Here is a 21,712-nt window from a genome sequence, read left to right on the forward strand (position 1 = left end):
GAGGGAGGAGGGAGGGGGTGAGGGAGGAGGGAGCAGGGAGGAGGGAGGAGGGAGGGGGTGAGGGGAGGAGGGAGGGGGGAGCAGGGAGGAGAGAGGAGGGAGGAGGGAGCAGGGAGGAGGGAGGAGGGAGCAGGGAGCAGGGAGGAGGGAGGAGGGAGCAGTGAGGAGGGAGGGGGGGAGGGGGGGGAGGGAGGAGAGAGGAGGGAGGAGAGGAGAGAGGAGGGAGGGGAGGAGGGAGGAGGGAGCAGGGAGGAGAGAGGAGGGAGGAGGGAGGAGGGAGTAGGGAGCAGGGAGGAGGGAGGAGAGAGGAGGGAGGAGGGAGCAGGGAGGAGAGAGGGAGGGAGGAGGGAGCAGGGAGGAGAGAGGGAGGGAGCAGGAGGAGGAGCAGGGAGGAGAGAGGAGGGAGGAGAGGAGGGAGGAGGGAGGAGAGAGGAGGGAGGAGGGAGGAGGAGGAGGAGGAGGGAGGAGGGAGGAGGGAGCCACGAAGTGTAGACCTCTTTAGTTGGTGACAGCAACACCAAATAATCTGTATACAGGAGACTCTTAATCTTAATCTTGTCCTAATATACTAACATATACTATAGCACTCAACACTTTGATGAACAAAATGGGTCTCATTCCCGAAAATTTTCCAAAGATATATTCTGGAAGACTATCTTGGAACCACTGAGACATAATCTATGACAAGTACACTCTGAGTCCTGAACGTGCTGGAGATATGTCTTAAGTGCTGAAACGGTCGCAGAAATGATATGATCTGATATCTGCTTGGAGAATGGCATTCTGTCGTAACTCCAAAGCGCGTTCCCGTTCAGCTCATTTGCATACAAACACCGCCTCCATAGTTCCTTATAAGGCAACTAGTGACGCAGCTGTGTGAAATGGAATATCGGAAGTGCTTTGCGAGCCGCGTGATTACGAAACCTAGCGTCAGTCAGTGCCAATCAGAGAGCGTCTCCGAGAAATGCGGCTAGGTTTCGTAATCACGCTTGCGCCCATCAAAACTAGATTAGATTAATGTATTGGCATCATATACAGCTTGCGGACGCGGTACACACCTGCCGCGCGCGCGCACACACAGACACACACGCGCGCGCAGTACTGTATATGAATGAATGAATGACATATAATATATATAGCCTACGGCGGGCGTAATGAATTAACGCAGTATGGCTTATTATTCCATAAGCCTATAGGCTACTGTTCATTCGTAGGCGCACACAAGACTTGTTATGGAATATTAATGCAGTCTATTTCCACGATTAGATTTAGTTCTTATTTATTTATCCACTGTCATTTCAGTGTTGGTGTATAGGCTATATAGTGTATTTGTGAGGTTCGCCTGTTCCCTGGACCTTTAATTCCCTGTCTCCTCACCTCACCAGCCCCCACCCTCGCGATGTTTTAGTCTCCTCTGCTCTTCAACAGCCCCCACCCTTGGACTACCTTTCACAGCTGTGATAAGTTATGATTAGCGCCCCAGAGGGCTTTAAATACCTGGACCTCCCCTCCAGTCCTCGTCGGGTCGTTCTGTATGCTGGTTCTTTGTTCTGGACTCTTTATCCTTTTCTGTGTTCAGTGTTCATGGAGTCCTGGACGTTACCATCACTTGCCGCGTCTCCGGCGTGAGACGAGGTGCCAGCGATCACCACCTGTCGCCGTTTGCCTGGAGTGGGACACCGTCTACGCTCTCTAATCCTCTACGGGAGGTTTTCCAGTGTCCCACTCCAGAAGTCAAGCCGGCGCGCTCCAACTCCAGATGCTCAAGCCGGCGCGCATCGCTTCCTATCCCACGGGAGGATGCGTCTCTTCAAGCCGGCGCGCTCCTACTCCAGACGCTCAAGCCGGCGCGCATCGCTTCCTATCCCACGGGAGGATGCGTCTCTTCAAGCCGGCGCGCTCCTACTCCAGACGCTCAAGCCGGCGCGCATCGCTTCCTATCTGCGTCTCTTCAAGCCGGCGCGCTCCTACTCCAGACGCTCAAGCCGGCGCGCATCGCTTCCTATCCCACGGGAGGATGCGTCTCTTCAAGCCGGCGCGCTCCTACTCCAGATGCTCAAGCCGCCGCGCATCGCTTCCTATCCCACGGGAGGATGCGTCTCTTCAAGCCGGCGCGCTCCTACTCCAGACGCTCAAGCCAGCGCGCATCGCTTCCTATCCCACGGGAGGATGCGTCTCTTCAAGCCGGCGCGCTCCTACTCCAGACGCTCAAGCCGGCGCGCATCGCTTCCTATCCCACGGGAGGATGCGTCTCTTCAAGCCGGCGCGCTCCTACTCCAGACGCTCAAGCCGGCGCGCATCGCTTCCTATCTGCGTCTCTTCAAGCCGGCGCGCTCCTACTCCAGACGCTCAAGCCGGCGCGCATCGCTTCCTATCCCACGGGAGGATGCGTCTCTTCAAGCCGGCGCGCTCCTACTCCAGACGCTCAAGCCGCCGCGCATCGCTTCCTATCCCACGGGAGGATGCGTCTCTTCAAGCCGGCGCGCTCCTACTCCAGACGCTCAAGCCAGCGCGCATCGCTTCCTATCCCACGGGAGGATGCGTCTCTTCAAGCCGGCGCGCTCCTACTCCAGACGCTCAAGCCGGCGCGCATCGCTTCCTATCCCACGGGAGGATGCGTCTCTTCAAGCCGGCGCGCTCCTACTCCAGACGCTCAAGCCGGCGCGCATCGCTTCCTATCCCACGGGAGGATGCGTCTCTTCACTTCCGAGGAGGATCTCCTTGCCAGGCCTCCGGCGTCTGAAACCTGCCATCCCTGTAAGCAGCTCTGGCCCTCGCCCTGTCCAAGGCCTTAACCCTGTTTCTCTGTCCCTGTCTCCAGCCCGCCTCCCCGGGCCTCTGTCCCTGTTTCCCCCTCTCCAGTGCCCCTGTTCCTGCCCTGACCTTTTTGCCCTGGCCCTGTCCTTTAGCCTTAGCCCCTTAGCCTGCTCGCCTCTTAAAGGCACAGTGCCACATTTTTCCCTATTTCTTTGTTTCCAGTAATTTTGTGTTCTCCCTTAAAGGGACAGTGCCGCTTTTTGTTTGTATTGAATAAATGCCCTGTTTTGGCTTACTCTCATACCTGTCTTTTGTTGTGCGATTGGGGTCGGTTACAAACCATAACAGTACGACCCGACCCGTCGACGACCCCAGCCAGCACAGACAGTGTATGTTGAGTTTGCCCTTTTTAGTTCCCTCTAACCCACTCTAGCTCCCTCTAGCTCCCTTTGGTTTACCCTGTTAGCTTCCCTGTTTAGTTTTCCCTGTTAGTTCCCCTGTTGACTCCCCTGTTAGCTTCCCTGTTAGCCTTGTTAGCTTCCCTGTTAGCCTCGTTAGCTCCCCGGTTAGCTACCCTGTTTTCCCCTCTGCTAGGACTGCCCCTTCAGCTAGCAAGGTCAGTTTCCCCACTGTTAGGACTGCCCCTTCAGCTAGCAAGGTCAGTTTCCCCACAGCTAGGACTGTCCTTCCAGCTAGCTTGTTCTCTCATGCTGGTCCAGCCCTGTCTGCTAGCCTAGCTCCAGCAGCTAGCGCAGCCTCTATGTTAATGTAGCAGTACAGCTAGCATAGGCCCTGTAGCTAGCAGTGCCCTGGCAGCTTCCCTGTCCCTCTGCTAGGCCCCTTTTGGTGTAGCTTCCCCTGCTAGCATGGCCCAATTTTTTTGTTTGTTGCTTTGTCATGTCCCCTGCCCCGCTGTCTGATTTTTTTTGGGTCGCCCGGTGGCTCCCGTGGAGGGGGGGGTACTGTGAGGTTCGCCTGTTCCCTGGACCTTTAATTCCCTGTCTCCTCACCTCACCAGCCCCCACCCTCGCGATGTTTTACTCTCCTCTGCTCTTCAACAGCCCCCACCCTTGGACTACCTTTCACAGCTGTGATAAATTATGATTAGCGCCCCAGAGGGCTTTAAATACCTGGACCTCCCCTCCAGTCCTCGTCGGGTCGTTCTGTATGCTGGTTCTTTGTTCTGGACTCTTTATCCTTTTCTGTGTTCATGGAGTCCTGGACGTTACCATCACCTGCCGCGTCTCCGGCGTGAGACGAGGTGCCAGCGATCACCACTTGTCGCCGTTTGCCTGGAGTGGGACACCGTCTACGCTCTCTAATCCTCTACTGGAGGTTTTCCAGTGTCCCACTCCAGACGTCAAGCCGGCGCGCTCCAACTCCAGACGCTCAAGCCGGCGCGCATCGCTTCCTATCCCACGGGAGGATGCGTCTCTTCAAGCCGGCGCGCTCCTACTCCAGACGCTCAAGCCGGCGCGCATCGCTTCCTATCCCACGGGAGGATGCGTCTCTTCAAGCCGGCGCGCTCCTACTCCAGACGCTCAAGCCGGCGTGCATCGCTTCCTATCCCACGGGAGGATGCGTCTCTTCAAGCCGGCGCGCTCCTACTCCAGACGCTCAAGCCGGCGCGCATCGCTTCCTATCTGCGTCTCTTCAAGCCGGCGCGCTCCTACTCCAGACGCTCAAGCCGGCGCGCATCGCTTCCTATCCCACGGGAGGATGCGTCTCTTCAAGCCGGCGCGCTCCTACTCCAGATGCTCAAGCCGGCGCGCATCGCTTCCTGTCCCACGGGAGGATGCGTCTCTTCAAGCCGGCGCGCTCCTACTCCAGACGCTCAAGCCGGCGCGCATCGATTCCTATCCCACGGGAGGATGCGTCTCTTCAAGCCGGCGCGCTCCTACTCCAGACGCTCAAGCCGGCGCGCATCGCTTCCTATCTGCGTCTCTTCAAGCCGGCGCGCTCCTACTCCAGACGCTCAAGCCGGCGCGCATCGCTTCCTATCCCACGGGAGGATGCGTCTCTTCAAGCCGGCGCGCTCCTACTCCAGATGCTCAAGCCGGCGCGCATCGCTTCCTATCCCACGGGAGGATGCGTCTCTTCAAGCCGGCGCGCTCCTACTCCAGACGCTCAAGCCGGCGCGCATCGCTTCCTATCTGCGTCTCTTCAAGCCGGCGCGCTCCTACTCCAGACGCTCAAGCCGGCGCGCATCGCTTCCTATCCCACGGGAGGATGCGTCTCTTCAAGCCGGCGCGCTCCTACTCCAGATGCTCAAGCCGGCGCGCATCGCTTCCTGTCCCACGGGAGGATGCGTCTCTTCAAGCCGGCGCGCTCCTACTCCAGACGCTCAAGCCGGCGCGCATCGATTCCTATCCCACGGGAGGATGCGTCTCTTCAAGCCGGCGCGCTCCTACTCCAGACGCTCAAGCCGGCGCGCATCGCTTCCTATCTGCGTCTCTTCAAGCCGGCGCGCTCCTACTCCAGACGCTCAAGCCGGCGCGCATCGCTTCCTATCCCACGGGAGGATGCGTCTCTTCAAGCCGGCGCGCTCCTACTCCAGATGCTCAAGCCGGCGCGCATCGCTTCCTATCCCACGGGAGGATGCGTCTCTTCAAGCCGGCGCGCTCCTACTCCAGACGCTCAAGCCGGCGCGCATCGATTCCTATCCCACGGGAGGATGCGTCTCTTCAAGCCGGCGCGCTCCTACTCCAGACGCTCAAGCCGGCGCGCATCGCTTCCTATCCCACGGACCCACGGGAGGATGCGTCTCTTCAAGCCGGCGCGCTCCTACTCCAGACGCTCAAGCCGGCGCGCATCGCTTCCTATCCCACGGGAGGATGCGTCTCTTCACTTCCGAGGAGGATCTCCTTGCCAGGCCTCCGCCGTCTGAACCCTGCCATCCCTGTAAGCAGCTCTGGCCCTCGCCCTGTCCAAGGCCTTAACCCTGTTTCTCTGTCCCTGTCTCCAGCCCGCCTCCCCGGGCCTCTGTCCCTGTTTCCCCCTCTCCAGTGCCCCTGTTCCTGCCCTGACCTTTTTGCCCTGGCCCTGTCCTTTAGCCTTAGCCCCTTAGCCTGCTCGCCTCTTAAAGGCACAGTGCCACATTTTTCCCTATTTCTTTGTTTCCAGTAATTTTGTGTTCTCCCTTAAAGGGACAGTGCCGCTTTTTGTTTGTATTGAATAAATGCCCTGTTTTGGCTTACTCTCATACCTGTCTTGTGTTGTGCGATTGGGGTCGGTTACAAACCATAACAGTATTTCAATATAAGTTTAATTGATTAATGATATATTCGAAGGAATGCAGGTTTATAGCTATATCAACCCCCTCCAATGTACAGTAAATGACCAAGTATGGTTTTGTCAATATTCCAATGTACAGTTTTGCTTGTACAGTGTAAGTCTATCCCCCACCCATCCCTACCCAACCTCCTCCAACAGTTTCTACGTCAAATGTACTCTCTTTTCTGGACTCTTTTTGTATCACAAACAGTACTGTATTTGCAAATCTGGTATGTCATAAATGTATAGATGTAGCAGTACTGTCTATCTGTGTCGTGTGTGTCATATATGTTATGATGAATTGAAAATGGGGGACCCTGATGTAAACAAGACGAAATTATTTCTCTGGTCTGCATCCCCTTATGTAATTGAGCTGTACTGTACTGTACCCATTCTGCAATCTGTTAATAAAGTTTTCAATCAATCAATCAAACAAAGGTCTGTCCCATTGTATACCAATCAATGGGATACATTGCATGTTGACCTGCATTCTTTCAAATGTATATAATTAATCATTAAAACAGATGTGTAACAAATAAGAAATACAAATTCCACAGAAGGCATTAAATTATTATTATTTTCAATCATTTCACAATAATTGCATAATTGTGTTTGAATATCTGAGTAAATATTTGTCCAAAATAGCTGGTTCAGATATGGTTAATCCAGCTGCCCTGTGATCAGATGAATCCATATTATTTATTTTTCCGACATCAAATTCGTAATTTCTTATCGTACAAATATTGTCATAATTATGATTAAGTAATTAATTCCAAGGAGGCCTGTAGCTTTGACGTGAAGGAATCACTATGAGAACACAGTCTGTCAAGTTATAATAACATTTTAAATGAGTCAATCAGTATATCAAAGCAGGGTAGCCGGACCAGCACTCACAGGTTCAATGTTTTTTATTGGCAGCCTGAATCAAAAGCAGACATGTTTCGGACAATGTCCTTCATCAGTGGTATGGCTAGCATCTTTTGATTCAGGCTGCCAATAAAAAACATTGAACCTGTGAGTGCTGGTCCGGCTACCCTGCTTTGATATACTGAACTTTATGGGATTACAGCACCCAGTGTGAGAACTTGTGAGCGCGGTCTAACTTGACTATATAAATTAGTCAATCAATCATGAGATTTGATCGTGGGCTGAGAGCATATTTAAGTGTGCTCCTCAGCACTCTTAGATCTGCTCTCAAATAAGATCTCAGGAAAATGTGAAGACTCCCACTCCCAGCCCTAATATGTCTTAAATAGGCCGGAATCTGGCTAAGACGAAATATTTTGTCGTAACTTCGTTCGAGAATGAGACCCATTGTTACTCAGCTGATAGAGTTGTACCCTTCCTGCCCTTCATGCAAACTCATTAATGTATAACTTAATACATTTACTTTCTCTCCATCCCTCCCTCTCCCTTGCACCCTCTCTATCTCTCTATCTATCTCTCTCTCTCTCTCTCCCTCTCCCTCTCCTACTCATATTTTCTTCCTCTCCCTCCCTCCCTCTCTTTCTCTCTCTCTCTCTCTCTCTCTCTCTCTCTCTCTCTCTCTCTCTCTCTCTCTCTCTCTCTCTCTCTCTCTCTCTCTCTCTCTCTCTCTCTCTCTCTCTCTCTCTCTCTCTCTCTCTAGAGCCAGACTGGGGGTCGTTGACTCTGGGTGTGTTTGTTTGCCAGGCCTGCTCGCTCCTCCACCGCAGCATCCCCCACATCACCCGGGTCAAGTCTGTCCAGGAGACGTGGGACGCCAGCGAGCTGGAGGTAGGAACGTGGGGGGCAGGGGTGGATGGCAGTCGTATATCTGTCCAGGACGTGGGGGGCGGGGGTATATCTGTCCAGTACATGTGAGACGGCAGCCAGGGGGGTATGATCCTACACAGTGGCGGTTGGAATGCCCCACGGGCCCTGAGGCGAGATTGACAGCTCGGGCCTCACACCGATATTTATTGTATTATTAAAAAAAAAAAAATCAAATTGTTTTTTTTTTCCCAACATGAAACAAAACATATCACAATACAATAATAATACGTCAAATGTATATACTCTCTTTTCTGGACTCTTTTCGTATCACAAACAGTACTGTATTTGCAAATCTGGTATGTCATGTATAGATGTAGCACTACTGTCTATCTGTATGTCATTATGTTATAATGAATTGAAAATGGGGGACCCTGATGTAAACAAGACGAAAGTCTTTCTCTGGTCTGCATCCCCTTAACAATTGTATGTATTGAGCTGTACTGTATTGTACCCATTCTGCAATCTGTTAAATAAAGTTTTCATTCATTCACCATGACATGTTTAGGTATTTGGCCAGATCCAGCTTGTCTGTGATGAGAGTGTTTTCTGTCTTTATGATTGACTATCATCATTAGATATTTCAGTTTCGTTATTACAGTAGCTGGCTAACAGTACTAACTGGCTAACAGTACTAACTGGCTAACAGTACGTTAGTTGACTAATACCAGAGTCAGAATTGGGTAATAGGCCGACTACTGGCAGTGATGCGACCTATGTTACCACATAACTTTTGTCATCTCTGGTACTATGCAGTGCACTATGCAAAACGGCAAAGAGATAGGTAATGTTCGTTAAGTGCCAAATTACCATCATCATGATACACCCTCACATAATTCACAAAGTGTTCACGTGCGCCACCCATGTGGTAACCTAGAAATACCATAGATTGTGGCTAGGTGGTAACGTATATGTTTTCTATGATCACTATGAATTGAAAATGGGGGACCCTGATGTAAACAAGACAAACGTCTTTCTCTGGTCTGCATCCCCTTAACAATTGTGTGTATTGAGCCGTACACTGTATTGTACCCATTCTGCAATCTGTTAAATAAAGTTTTCATTCATTCATTCATTCACATTACGTTAGTTAGCATCCAAGCTAGCGTGATAACGTTAGTAGTTAGCTTACCTGCAATAATGTTGTCATCGTCCTGGACAGATAAGACTTGTTAAATCATAATATATCCACACTTTATATGTCCCCTTTAGCTGCTCGGCGTCGTTGGATTTTAATACACCATCGTAGCGGTGGTGATGTTTTCAGGTGACTTATTATGATGGATCATATGTGTTATAGCTTGTTGCCCTAGCAAGCGATCTTTTTCCTCATGCCACGTTCACTTTACGTGGGAAGAAGCGGAAGAACCAGAGGACATCTCGTTGCTACAACTAGGAAGCCTTCACGCATTGACTCGATGAAAACGCCCACATCCATACTTCCGCAATTCGTGACGCGAAGTGGGAGATATCGGGGTCTATAAAAAATTCCATATGTCCTAGTAGGAATTACCACTAGGAGGCTGACGTGAATGGTTTTTCCCAGTCGGAAGCTGGTTCTTCCGATTCTTCCCACGTAACGTGAACGCGGCACCTCCGCGCTGCTTGTGAAACTTACGTGGCTACGTCACAGCCAAGAAAGGGAGCGTTGGATTTGTGCAAAACGCCCTGTTCCTAAACCACACGCTATCAGTCGTACTCGTACCACAGTACTGGCAAAACGGGAGGAGCCTACAGTCAAAACAAACGCACCAGTCCCAGTTGCCGTTACCAGTTGCCGTTCGATCCAGTCCCACACGCGAACGGCAACTCCATTCAGTCCCGGGCCTGGGCCCGGGCCCCCCTCCCACCAGACGGGGGGCGGGCCCTAAGGCAGCTGCCTCTGCAGCCTCGCCTATATCGCCGCGCCTGATCCTACAGTGTAGTGATGATCAGAATAGCACTCACCTCGACTATTAGGGTGTGGTAGAGGACCCTAGTGCAGAGACAATGGAGGCAGGTAACAAGCAATTCACAAAGAATGGATTGCGCCCGCTAATAGCACCATTAACTGCGTCTAATTTGCGCCCGCTATTTGCTCCATCTTTGCGACCTATTCACTAAAGATATTGCGCAAATAATATACTAGCGCAAACACGCTCATACGGTGTGCAATTTGCTCCTGATATCTGGCAGCGGTGTTGGCTCACGGAGTGCAATGTGCTCCGGATTGCTCCAGTTGGCTCACTGATAAAATAGTATAAATACTGCCCATGCAACAGTATGCATGTCCTGACTTAGGACAATGGCAGACAGAAAACAGAAGCAGTTTTCGCAAATTAAGTATCCTGCCATATTTTGCTCCCCTTCATAGATTCGCTCATACGCTCGTAATGAGAGACATGGCGCGACCCCGGTCAGTCGCCTTTGGTTTAGCTCCGCGACGATTGTGCACATTTTTAGCTATTATGTTTGTTTTTTCTACTTTTTTTTATTAAAACATCACTGGCGGGTACGTCATACGACCGCCAGACACTTATGGACCTAAACTCCGGACTCAAAGAGGAGTTTGGAGACACTTTATGCCCAGAATGGCTAACAGAAATCAAGCGGGAGAACGGCAACAAAGGAAACGGCAGGAAGAGGCATAGAGGAAGACGAGGAGGTATCAGGCTTAGATTAAAAAGATCTGCTTACCGTCCAGCAATTCCATCCATCTTTCTGGCGAATGCACGTTCGTTGGAGGGAAGGATGGATGACTTGAGAGCGAGGGTCCGATTCCAACGGGAGATGAGAGACGTTAACATCATGTGTTTCACGGAGACATGGCTCAGGCCAGCGACTCCGGACAACAGCGTCTCTCCATCGGACAACTTCACCGCCCTGAGAGCAGATCGCATGGCAGCCTCTGGGAAGAGCATCGGAGGTGGGGTCTGCATCCTCACGAACAATCTCTGGGTTAATCCCAAAGAGGTGCATGTTCTCTCAAGCTCATGCTCCCCAGATATGGAACATCTCTCAATCCTGTGCCGTCCGTTCCACCTCCCCCGTGAGTTTACTGCGGTCATCATGTCCGTCGTATATATCCCCCCACAGGCAAATACTGGCAAAGCGCTGGTGGAATTACACAATCACCTCAACAGACACCAGATCAAACATCCGGACGCAGCGATGATAGTGGCTGGTGATTTCAACCAGGCGAATCTGAAGAAAGTGATGCCGTCCTTTTTTCAGCACATCGCCTGCTCCACGAGGGGGAGGAACACACTCGACCATTGTTACACCCCGTTCAGAGCCGGCTACAAAGCTGTAGCGGCTCCGCCATTGATGGGTGCTGTAAGCGCGAGCGATCACGACTCCATTTTATTATTCCCTGCATACAAACAAAGATCACGTGAGGCTTGTGGCGGGGACTGAAGACAATAACTGACTACAAAGTCAGCGCCCCCTCAATGGGGAGCGACGACGCCTCTCTCGCGGACAAACTCAACTCCTTCTACGCTCGGTTCGGTGCAGACAGTGTCGCCGCTAGCCCTCTGGCTAGTGACGTCACTGGCGCGCCGGCTGTTGTGGAGGGGGGGCAACCGCGGGGGGGCGGGGATGCTCTCTCGTTGTCGGAACACAGTGTGAGAAGAATGTTTATGCAGGTGAACACCAGGAAGGCTGCTGGCCCAGATGGTATAACAGGACGCATACTTAAGTCCTGTGCCAACCAGCTTGCCCCGGTGTTCACCGCCATATTTAATCAATCCCTGGCGGAGTCAGTGGTCCCTGCCTGCTTCAAGATGTCTACCATCATCCCTGTACCGAAGAAACCCTCCCCAACATGTCCAAATGACTACAGACCGGTGGCACTCACCTCTGTGGTCATGAAATGTTTCGAGAGGCTGGTCAAGGACCACATTTGTGCCTCCCTCCCCAGTGATATGGACCCTATGCAATTTGCATACAGGACAAACAGGTCCACTGACGACGCGGTCTCCCAGGTACTGCACAGCACTCTCTCCCACCTTGACCGTCAGAAGGGGGGCTATGTGAGACTGTTGTTCATTGACTACAGCTCAGCGTTCAACACCATAGTCCAGGGTTAGAAATTAACATTTTTTTTCAAGGGCTTTTTTTGCCCCCCTTAATTGCTTTTCGGGGGCTTTTTTTTGTATTTCGGGGGCACTGAATTTTTATGATGAAAATTAACATAAGGATTATAAAACATTGTTGACACTTTTTTTTACAGTCTTCGTCCCTATGTTTGATAATGTAATGTTAATGTCTCCATATATAGGGCTCTACGCTAACCTTTTTCCCAAGGAGCACATGTGCTCCTAAATAAAATGTTAATAAATAAAATCTAAATAAAAATTTAGGAGCACACAAAGAAATTTAGGAGCACAGTGAAAATTGTTCAAGTAACACAGAGTTTATTAACTATTTATCTCATGCATTATTATACTGTGCGTGTGCACACTATGAATTGAAAATGGGGGACCCTGATGTAAACAAGACGAAAGTCTTTCTCTGGTCTGCATCCCCTTAACTTGTGTGTATTGAGCTGTACTGTATTGTACCCATTCTGCAATCTGTTAATAAAGTTTTCAATCAATCAAACGCAAAGGATATCGGTTGTCAAGCTGCTTTTGTATGTTGTAGTGTTGTTATGATACCAACATTTTGACTTTGATACAGATAGGAAAGGTAATGGAATATATTATTAGATGACAGAACATTGAAAATTCTTTATACAATTATTTAATTCATTATGAAATAGAAATTCCGTTTTTGGGTGGAACGTTTGTTGCAAGGAGGGAGGAGGCGGGGACCGCTGCGTGTTACACACAACACAGAGAAATGGTCTAGCTGCTTCGGTGCGTCGTTAACGTTAACGTCGGAAGAAATTCCCCACTAAGCCCTAAATTCAGAGCAGAGCAGTATCCTAATGACTTTTATGCTTCAGTCGATAAGGTGTTTTGCGAATTCTGTCAACATACCGTGGGGACTGGACCCGCAAAAACACGTGCGAATATCACTTCAAAAGCCATGTCAGCCGGATTCCTCTCTTTCTCCTCGTCTATCTTTTGCTCAAAATAAAAATGAATGGGCTTCATGGCTGGCTGATTTTTTTGCGTTGTCTGATTCTGAATGTATAACTTGCCTAAGCCGGTACCGTGACTTTGTTTTCGGGCGCTACTGTGATTGGACGTTTATGCGCCTTGTGTAATGTGGGACTATTATAACAGCGGAGCTGTTTTGTAATCGTCACTCGTCTCGAGTAAATGATTTTTCCGGGTGGCGCACACACACATATTATTAGGGCCAAATACAAGGGAAATGCTCGCACTGTAGATCATATATATAATTATATATATAATTAGTAAACTGTCGGGGGCATTTTCTGCCCCCCTTAACTGATATTCGGGGGCATTTTGTCCATTTTCAAGGGCATTTTGCCCCGAGCCCCCGTTAATTTCGAACCCTGCCATAGTCCCCACCAGACTGGTGGACAAGCTGATCGAGCTGGGTCTGAGCTCCGCCCTGAGCGCCTGGGTACTGGACTTTCTGAGTGAAAGACCCCAGGCGGTCAGGGTGGGGGGTCAGACCTCCAACACCATTACCCTGAGCATCGGGTCCCCCCAGGGCTGTGTTCTAAGCCCCCTGCTGTACTCACTCTACACACACGATTGTGTGGCCAAGTTCAGCTCCAACTCCATAGTGAAGTTCGCAGACGACACGGTGGTGGTGGGGCTGATCTCGGACAACGACGAGAAGGCCTACCGGGAGGAGGTTGAGGTACTGGAACGTTGGTGCCAGGACAACAGCCTGCTCCTGAACATTGGTAAAACCAAGGAGCTGATCGTGGATTATAGGAGAGGACAGCAGGAGACACACACACCGCTGATGATTAACGGGGCTACCGTGGACAGGGTGAGCAGCTTTAAGTACCTGGGGGTCCACATCTCAGAGGATCTGACATGGTCAACACACATAGACACAGTAGTAAAGAAAGCGAAGCAGCGCCTCTACCACCTGAGACAGTTAAGGAAGTTCAGAGTATCGGGGAAGATACTCCAGTCCTTCTACTCAGGAGCTGTAGAGAGCATCTTGACCGGAAACATCACTGCCTGGTATGGAAACAGCACGGCACAGGACAAGAAGGCCCTACAGAGAGTGGTGCGCTCAGCCGAGCGTACCACGGGTATTGCGCTACCTCCCCTGCAGGCTCTATACAACAAGAGGTGCAAATCCAGAGCCTGCAGGATAATGAAAGACCCCCACCACCCCAATAACAGCCTGTTCCAGCTGCTGAGGTCAGGCAGACACCTGCGAACCCCAGCCACTAGGACGGAGAGGCTTAGGCTCAGCTTCTTCCCCCAGGCCATCAGAGCCTTGAACAATGAACATTGAGTGCCACAGAACACTGAACTACTGAACACAGAACACTGAACTATCCACACACAAGCACACATGAGCACACACACGACACGCACGCTGTGCACGCTCACACACTAGCCGCCACTTTAACACTTTAACAAGAGCGGGCACACACTCATGCCGCACACACGCACACTTATGGCCAAGAGGAAAGGCCACTTTAAACTAGTATAACAACAGGAACAGTGTATTGCACTACTAAAGCTACCTAGCATGTCCTATATGCTCTGTAAATAACTATGTACAGATACCGAGATGTCACACCATGTTACCTGTTACCTGTTTATTGCACAATGTTGTTTTTTATTGGATTCTATTATATGTTGTACCACTGTATTGCACATTGTCGCGGGCAAGACCACCCGCATTTCATTGTATACTTGTTTTACTAATATACTAATTACCCTCCAATAGTATTTCTGTGTCAATGCCGTGTTCTTGTGGGTGTTCACCATCTATATTTGATGTACTGTCTGGCCAGTAATTAAAGTACATAACTAGCAGTGGTTTAATCTATCACAATCTTTAATACAGTCAGGGTTTGTAACCCCTCAGTTACAACTTGACTTGACTTGAATGACGGCAGGCAGACAGCCAGGTTACCCCTGAACCCGAAAATATAAACTAACTCTAACCGGTCGAGCAGGAACATGTGTAGACACTGGCAGGGCGCACAGGTAACATAGACAAACGAGCGGACTGAGACTGACTAGGGGCACGCAACTGAAATACACAGGGGGAATAATGGCTAACGGAAAACATCTGGGGGTGATGATGACCGATGACGAACAGCTGGGCAGACAGACGACGCGGTCACACATGTGGGAACACACTGGGGACATCTACTGGGTCGGGGTGGAAACACAGAGAGACACTCTAGAGAGAGACAGAGATACACTAGAGAGAGACACAGAGAGAGAGACACTCTAGAGAGAGACAGAGAGACACTCTAGAAAGACAGGGAGACACTCTAGAGAGAGACAGAGAGACACTCTAGAGAAAGACAGAGAGACACTCTAGAGAGAGACAGAGATACACTCTAGAGAGAGACAGAGAGACACTCTAGAGAGAGACAGGGAGACACTCTAGAGAGAGACAGAGAGACACTCTAGAGAGAGACAGGGAAACACTCTAGAGAGAGACAGGGAGACACTCTAGAGAGAGACAGGGAGACACTCTAGAGATAGACAGAGAGACACTCTAGAGAGAGACAGGGAGACACTCTAGAGAGAGACAGAAATACACTCTAGAGAGACAGAGAGACACTCTAGAAAGACAGGGAGACACTCTAGAGAGAGACAGAGAGACACTAGAGAGAGACAGGGAAACACTCTAGAGAGAGACAGGGAGACACTCTAGAGAGAGACAGGGAGACACTCTAGAGAGAGACAGAGAGACACTCTAGAGAGAGACAGAGAGACACTCTAGAGAGAGACAGAAAGACACTCTAGAGAGAGACAGGGAGACACTCTAGAGAGAGACAGAGATACACTCTAGAGAGAGACAGAGAGACACTCTAGAGAGAGACAGAGATACACTCTAGAGAGACAGGGAGACACTCTAGAGAGAGACAGGGAGACACTCTAGAGAGAGAGACAGGGAGACACTCTAGAGAGAGACAGAGATACACTCTAGAGAGAGACAGAGAGACATTCTAGAGAGAGACAGAGATACACTCTAGAGAGACAGGGAGACACTCTAGAGAGAGACAGAGAGACGCTCTAGAGAGACAGCGAGACACTCTAGAGAGAGACAGAGAGACACTAGAGAGAGACAGAGAGACACTCTAGAGAGAGACAGAGAGACACTCTAGAGAGAGACAACTATACACTCTAGAGAGAGACAGAGAGACACTCTAGAGAAACAGAGAGACACTCTAGAGAGAGACAGAGAGCCACTCTAGAGAGACAGAGAGACACTCTAGAGAGAGACAGAGATACACTCTAGAGAGAGACAGAGAGACACTCTAGCGATACAGAGAGAGACTCTATACAGAATATTGGAACAAATCAACCAAATCTCAAAGTAAATTAGAATTCTATTTGACCCTAAACAGAGAGTACACAGTGGCAGAATACCTGACCACTGTGAATGAGATAAAATTAAGAAAAACATTGACACGGTACAGACTGAGTGGACATAGTCTAGCCATAGAAACAGGCCGTCACAGGCAAAACTGGCTGCCCAGAGAGGCCAGGCTGTGTTCACTTTGCCATCAGGGGGACGTTGAGACAGAACCTCACTTCCTGCTATACTGTGAGAAATACAAGGATCTAAGAGAAGTCTTATTTGATAAAATAAATAAAATTGATGCACAGTTTATCCATCTCCCTGATCACCAAAAGCTGCTATACATGTGTGGGGAGAAAAGTCAGTACATACAGCATTAGCTGCAAAATATGTAGACGGTTGTCACACAATAAGAGAACAAGCTCTGTAAATGTATCTGAGTGGCCACACTTGAAAAATGACTACCCGATTGAGTGACTATTTTGTAAATTAATATGTTTCTTGTTGATTGTCCTTACTGTTATTACTAATATTATGATATTTTATTGCTTAATATATATGTTATTGTTTGTATGTTGAACTTGCTTTGGCAATAAGTATGTTAATATTTCATGCCAATAAAGCCTATTTGAATTGAATTGACTCTAGAGAGAGACAGAGAGACACTCTAGAGAGACAGAGAGATACTCTAGAGAGAGACAGAGAGACACTCTTGAGAGAGACAGAGATACACTCTAGAGAGAGACAGAGATACACTCTAGAGTGAGACAGAGAGACACTCTAGAGAGAGACAGAGAGACACTCTAAAGAGAGACAGAGATACACTCTAGAGAGAGACAGAGATACACTCTAGAGAGAGACAGGGAGACACTCTAGAGAGAGACAGAGACATACTGTACTAGAAAGAGACAGAGAGGCACTCTAGAGAGAGACAGGGAGACACTCTAGAGAGAGACAAAGAGACACTCTAGAGCAGGGGTTCCCAAACTTTTTCAGCTCAAGACCCAAAAGAGAAATTTGGTGTTTCCCCGGGACCCAAACTTACAAAAATACATCATGAATTGCCATAACATACATTTATAAACTACTGATAAAGAACACAACAAACCATGCATTTCAAATGTATATGAAATGTATTTATTTAATTATAAAAGTACATCACAGCAATAATCAGAGTGTAATGTTAAGTTTCTCACCACCTCATAACATATGTACATACAATTTTGTAACACTTTTAAATTAACAAACATGTTCTACTCTCCTTTCTATTTCTCACCCCTTTTTCAACTCTCCATTTCCCTCCGCCCCTCAACCTTAACCTTTTCGGGGCCATTTGGATCCGTCTAAAATCACTCTAGACGGCCAGCATTTCTAAACAGACTTGCATAGTCCGTGAGGCTGTTTGTAGAGCTAAATCTATACTTTATAGTATTGCTATCTGTCCATTCTCATTGTCAATTGAGACCATAAACCGTCCCTTCAAAATGGCTTAAAGAAATAATTTTGTCATCAATTCGTTCTCATTTTATAGCGTCTTGAATATAAGCGTTATAAGGGATTTCGGCTAGTATATTTCCTGGAAGGCGAGATACAGGCCGCTAAGCTAGTAACGTTAAATCCAATGGCATTTCGGCACTACAGAAGCTAGAGCTAAAACGCAAAATGCATATGATCGATATGATGGTCCACCATGAATGCATGAAAGGGGGGGGCGGGGGACCTCGTTTCTGATGATTGATTACCAATAACCGCGTTAGCCTCAGTAGCCACATTCGCTGATCGGGTGGATGGCTATCATAACAAGGTCTGATCAGCATGTAATTTACGTGAAAAATATCTTACCATGGGCCGGTTGGATCCCCCAAAGGATTTCCCAGTTATCGATCGCCATCTGGTAGATCGATATGTCCATTGGCTGATGATATATTCCTTTACTGCACACTGAAATCCGCGTCCCAAAACGTAGTCCGTGTAACAGGCTATAGGCATCGCTTCATGTTAGCAGAAAACTACATTGGAGATTCAGAAAAAACAAGACAACTTCTGCCACAGGGAACACTGCATTATCGAGATAGCGCCCTTAAGAGGATCTGGCCGGTAATGCACTTTTTCGAATTCAAAGAGTAGGGTACTTCTGCAGTGCTGCTCGGTGACATCGAGTAGGTTATTAAAATGGAATAAAAGCCAAAACAACCTTGCCACGGACATGTCCGTGGTTGGTCCTCAACCGTTGGATTCGAAACACAGACATCTCCGTGGTCGGGCGCCATTGTGTTAAACCCCTGAGAAGCCTGAAGATTAGATTGAGAAGATTGGATCAGTTGTACTTTTTTTTTGAATACTTGAAACCCTTTTTTTGTGGAATATTTGATGCGGCCCAGCCTCACCCAGACTCTACCTCCAGCGGCCCCCAGGTAAATTGAGTTTGAGACCCCTGCTCTAGAGAGACAGAGAGACACTCTAGAGCAGGGGTCAGCAACCTTTTTGGCATGGAGTGCCTGTTTGAAATATAGTTGTAACTAGTGTGCCTCAACAATATTCCATACATCGTAATATTTTTTTCTCATAATCAGGTATTTTTAATGATAATTTTTACATTATTACATCATTATTGTTATTGTTATTATTAACAATATTATTATGATGGTTGTATCAACCCTAAATCTGAGTTGGGGGGGGGGGGGGGGGGGGATGCAATGCAGACAAACAGCTGCATACAGTGCGACCATTTCACTCACATTTGCCCATTCATTTTTGGACACATCACACACCATTGGTGTGTGTACTGTACGTGTGCTGTCATAGCTCCACCTACAGGCTAATGGAGAACACCAGGAGAACACCAGGATGTGAATGGAGGGTGAATGTGAGGTATATCGTGTTTTGATTGATCGCAAGACTACACTGTAAAAAAAAAAATAATAATAAGTTACCAGAACTTAAAAATATTGAGTTCAGTTACTGTGCATTAAGGTTTTCAGTTTTCAATCCATAATAAGTTAACAGAAAAATAAGTACACAACCACATTATTTCAACCTAATAAAACTATGTTTATTGTCATTGTTTTAAGAACACAAGTTGACTTGGTAATACTCACATTTTGAGTAAAAAAAATTGCTTTTAACATGTGCAATGTTCAATGAAATAGAAAAATAAATAATAAAAATTGTTGATTAATCCCACTGGTCACAATGGTGACCGTAATAATGTTTTTCTTATAAGGCTCTGCAAATGTTACTGAATGATGTAGCAATGTATTTCCAGCTAAATTGAAATAATAAACAAATAAAGGGTCTCAATTAAATATGTGGTAGTAAAAAGAACCTGTGGGAGGATTTCAACAAGATAAATGCGACAACAGTGCAAAATATTTCACTATAATATTTCAGAGCAAAAAAAATATATATATATATATACTTTTTTTTTTTTTTTTTTTAACTGCTGCCCCCTGTGCCTATGCAAATGCCCCTGCGTGCCTATGCTCCGCAAAATATCATCCAGCAGGCCGCAATTGGCCCGCTGGATGATATTTTGCGGCCCCCTACTTGACATCAAAGTTTAGTGTTAGTGCGGCCCGCGCGCAACTGTTTGCCGCGTCGTTGTGCGAGTTGGATGTTTTATTTATTTTATCACTTGTAGGCTACCATAGCGCAGGCTCATGGCAGCAATGTTACGTTAGTGACTTGGTTGAAACGTGATTCCGGAGTGATACCAAGTGGAAGGAAAATATATCCAGTGCGTATGGCAGGCATCCTCGAAATTCTCCGCTCATCTCCTCTGCAAGCTCCACTGTCTGTGTCTGTCTACTCTGGTCCAATCACATTCAGCGTCCCGTCAGCGTTCCCCCCCCCCCACCCACAGTCTGCGAATCAGAGCAGAGTATGGCGGGTCTTCACGGAATGCGTGTTGTCTTTCAGCGGGTCCCAGTCAGAGCGAGTTGACAGCGCATCTACAGTAGTAGTCTAATCTGCAGGTACTGTAGCTAGTAACCTCGTTCCCAGTTTTATCCCCGTGAGATAAATGTAGCTAGTAGCCTAGTTTCGCCAGCAGGCAGTTAGTAGAAAAATGTGGCATGTTCAAAGAAAGTAAAAGAAAAGTCGACAGTGAAAATCGCTGCAATTCAAAGGTGCATGGACTGAAGAATATGCGTGCATCCTCCCAGCACCAGGAAACGGTAGCTCTTATGAAGAGTGGCAATTTGAAACGCCACTATGAAACAAAACACAGTTATTTTGATGCAGCCTTTCCTCAGAATTCAGTGCTAAGAACCACAAAAATAAATGGAATGAAATCATATCAAGCTGCAAGCAGAATTATTGTTAAATCTATGTCACAACGAGAAAAAGCAACAAAGTCCTCACTCAGTGGCATGGGTGTTGGCTAAACACAAGAAGCCATTCTCTGATGCATAAATAATAAAATAATGTATGACTGAAGTGATGGATACCATGTTTGAAGGCAAACAAAAGCAAATCCTCCTCAGATAGCACAGCAACCAGAATAACTGAAATACTGGCTGACAGCTTTGTGATAGAATAAAAAAAAATGCACAGTGCATTTCCATAGCTGTGGATGAGTCCACTGACACCACTGAGAATGCTCAGTTGCTGGTGTTTGTGAGGTTTTAGTGAGTTTGTGAGAAGATTGGATCAGTTGTACTTTTTTTTTGAATACTTTAAACAATTTTTTTGTGGAATATTTGATGTGGCCCAGCCTCACCCAGACTCTACCTCCAGCGGCCCCCAGGTAAATTGAGTTTGAGACCCCTGCTCTAGAGAGAGACAGAGATACACTCTAGAGCAGACTTGGGCATTGTACGCATTTTTTACTTTTTTCTTTTCATGTCAACATTCACACACACAATATACGCTTACCTAGGATTTGACTTGATTCAACAACAAAGCAGTCGGGGCAAGCCGAAAACGGTCGAAAGTGTGGTTATTTGAAGTTTGGATTTCTTTTTTCACAACTGAGGTAGGTAGATTACATTTTTAGAGACTAAAGTACAGAGACAAACCGTTGGGTACCGGTATCGATTCACAGGTACCGGTACCGTATCGGTTCAAATGTGAACGGTACCCATACCCATCCCTACTGAACACACAACTGCAGGGCAAGGGCATTTTTGTTCATGAAATGCATAGCCATGTGAAAGCCTTCATGACAAAGTTGCAATTAATTTCAAGGCAACTAGGCAGCAACAATCTCAAACACATGAAAACCCTGAAAGAAGTCAAACCATCAGCTGATCACCGGCACAGGTACTCATCCATGTTGGGAGCACTGCATGATGAATTTTCAAGGCGTTTTCAAGATTTCAAAAAGGTTGAGGATGAAATGCAGCTGGTTTCCTCTCCCTTTACCTGCAGTGTTGATAGTGCACCCACTGATGTTCAGCTTGAACTCATTGACCTGCAGTCTGATTCACTACTGAAAGAGCACTTTAAGTCAGCATCACTGCTAGAGTTCTACTCT

The 21,712-nt window shown here is 48.0% G+C and overlaps 1 protein-coding gene across 1 annotated transcript in view; it reads left to right on the forward strand.

The window, feature by feature from the left end:
• LOC311235513 (arf-GAP with dual PH domain-containing protein 1) overlaps window positions 1-21,712 on the forward strand; it is a 120,549-nt gene that overhangs the window by 43,633 nt on the left and 55,204 nt on the right. Inside the window, exon 2 of the mRNA XM_084322981.1 lies at window positions 7,658-7,785. Coding sequence (XP_084179107.1) covers window positions 7,658-7,785 — 128 coding nt within the window. The remainder of the gene's footprint in view (window positions 1-7,657; window positions 7,786-21,712) is intronic.

This window comes from Notolepis coatsorum (genome assembly GCF_963971535.1).
Source record: "Notolepis coatsorum genome assembly, chromosome: 10".
NCBI lineage: Eukaryota > Metazoa > Chordata > Actinopteri > Aulopiformes > Paralepididae > Notolepis > Notolepis coatsorum.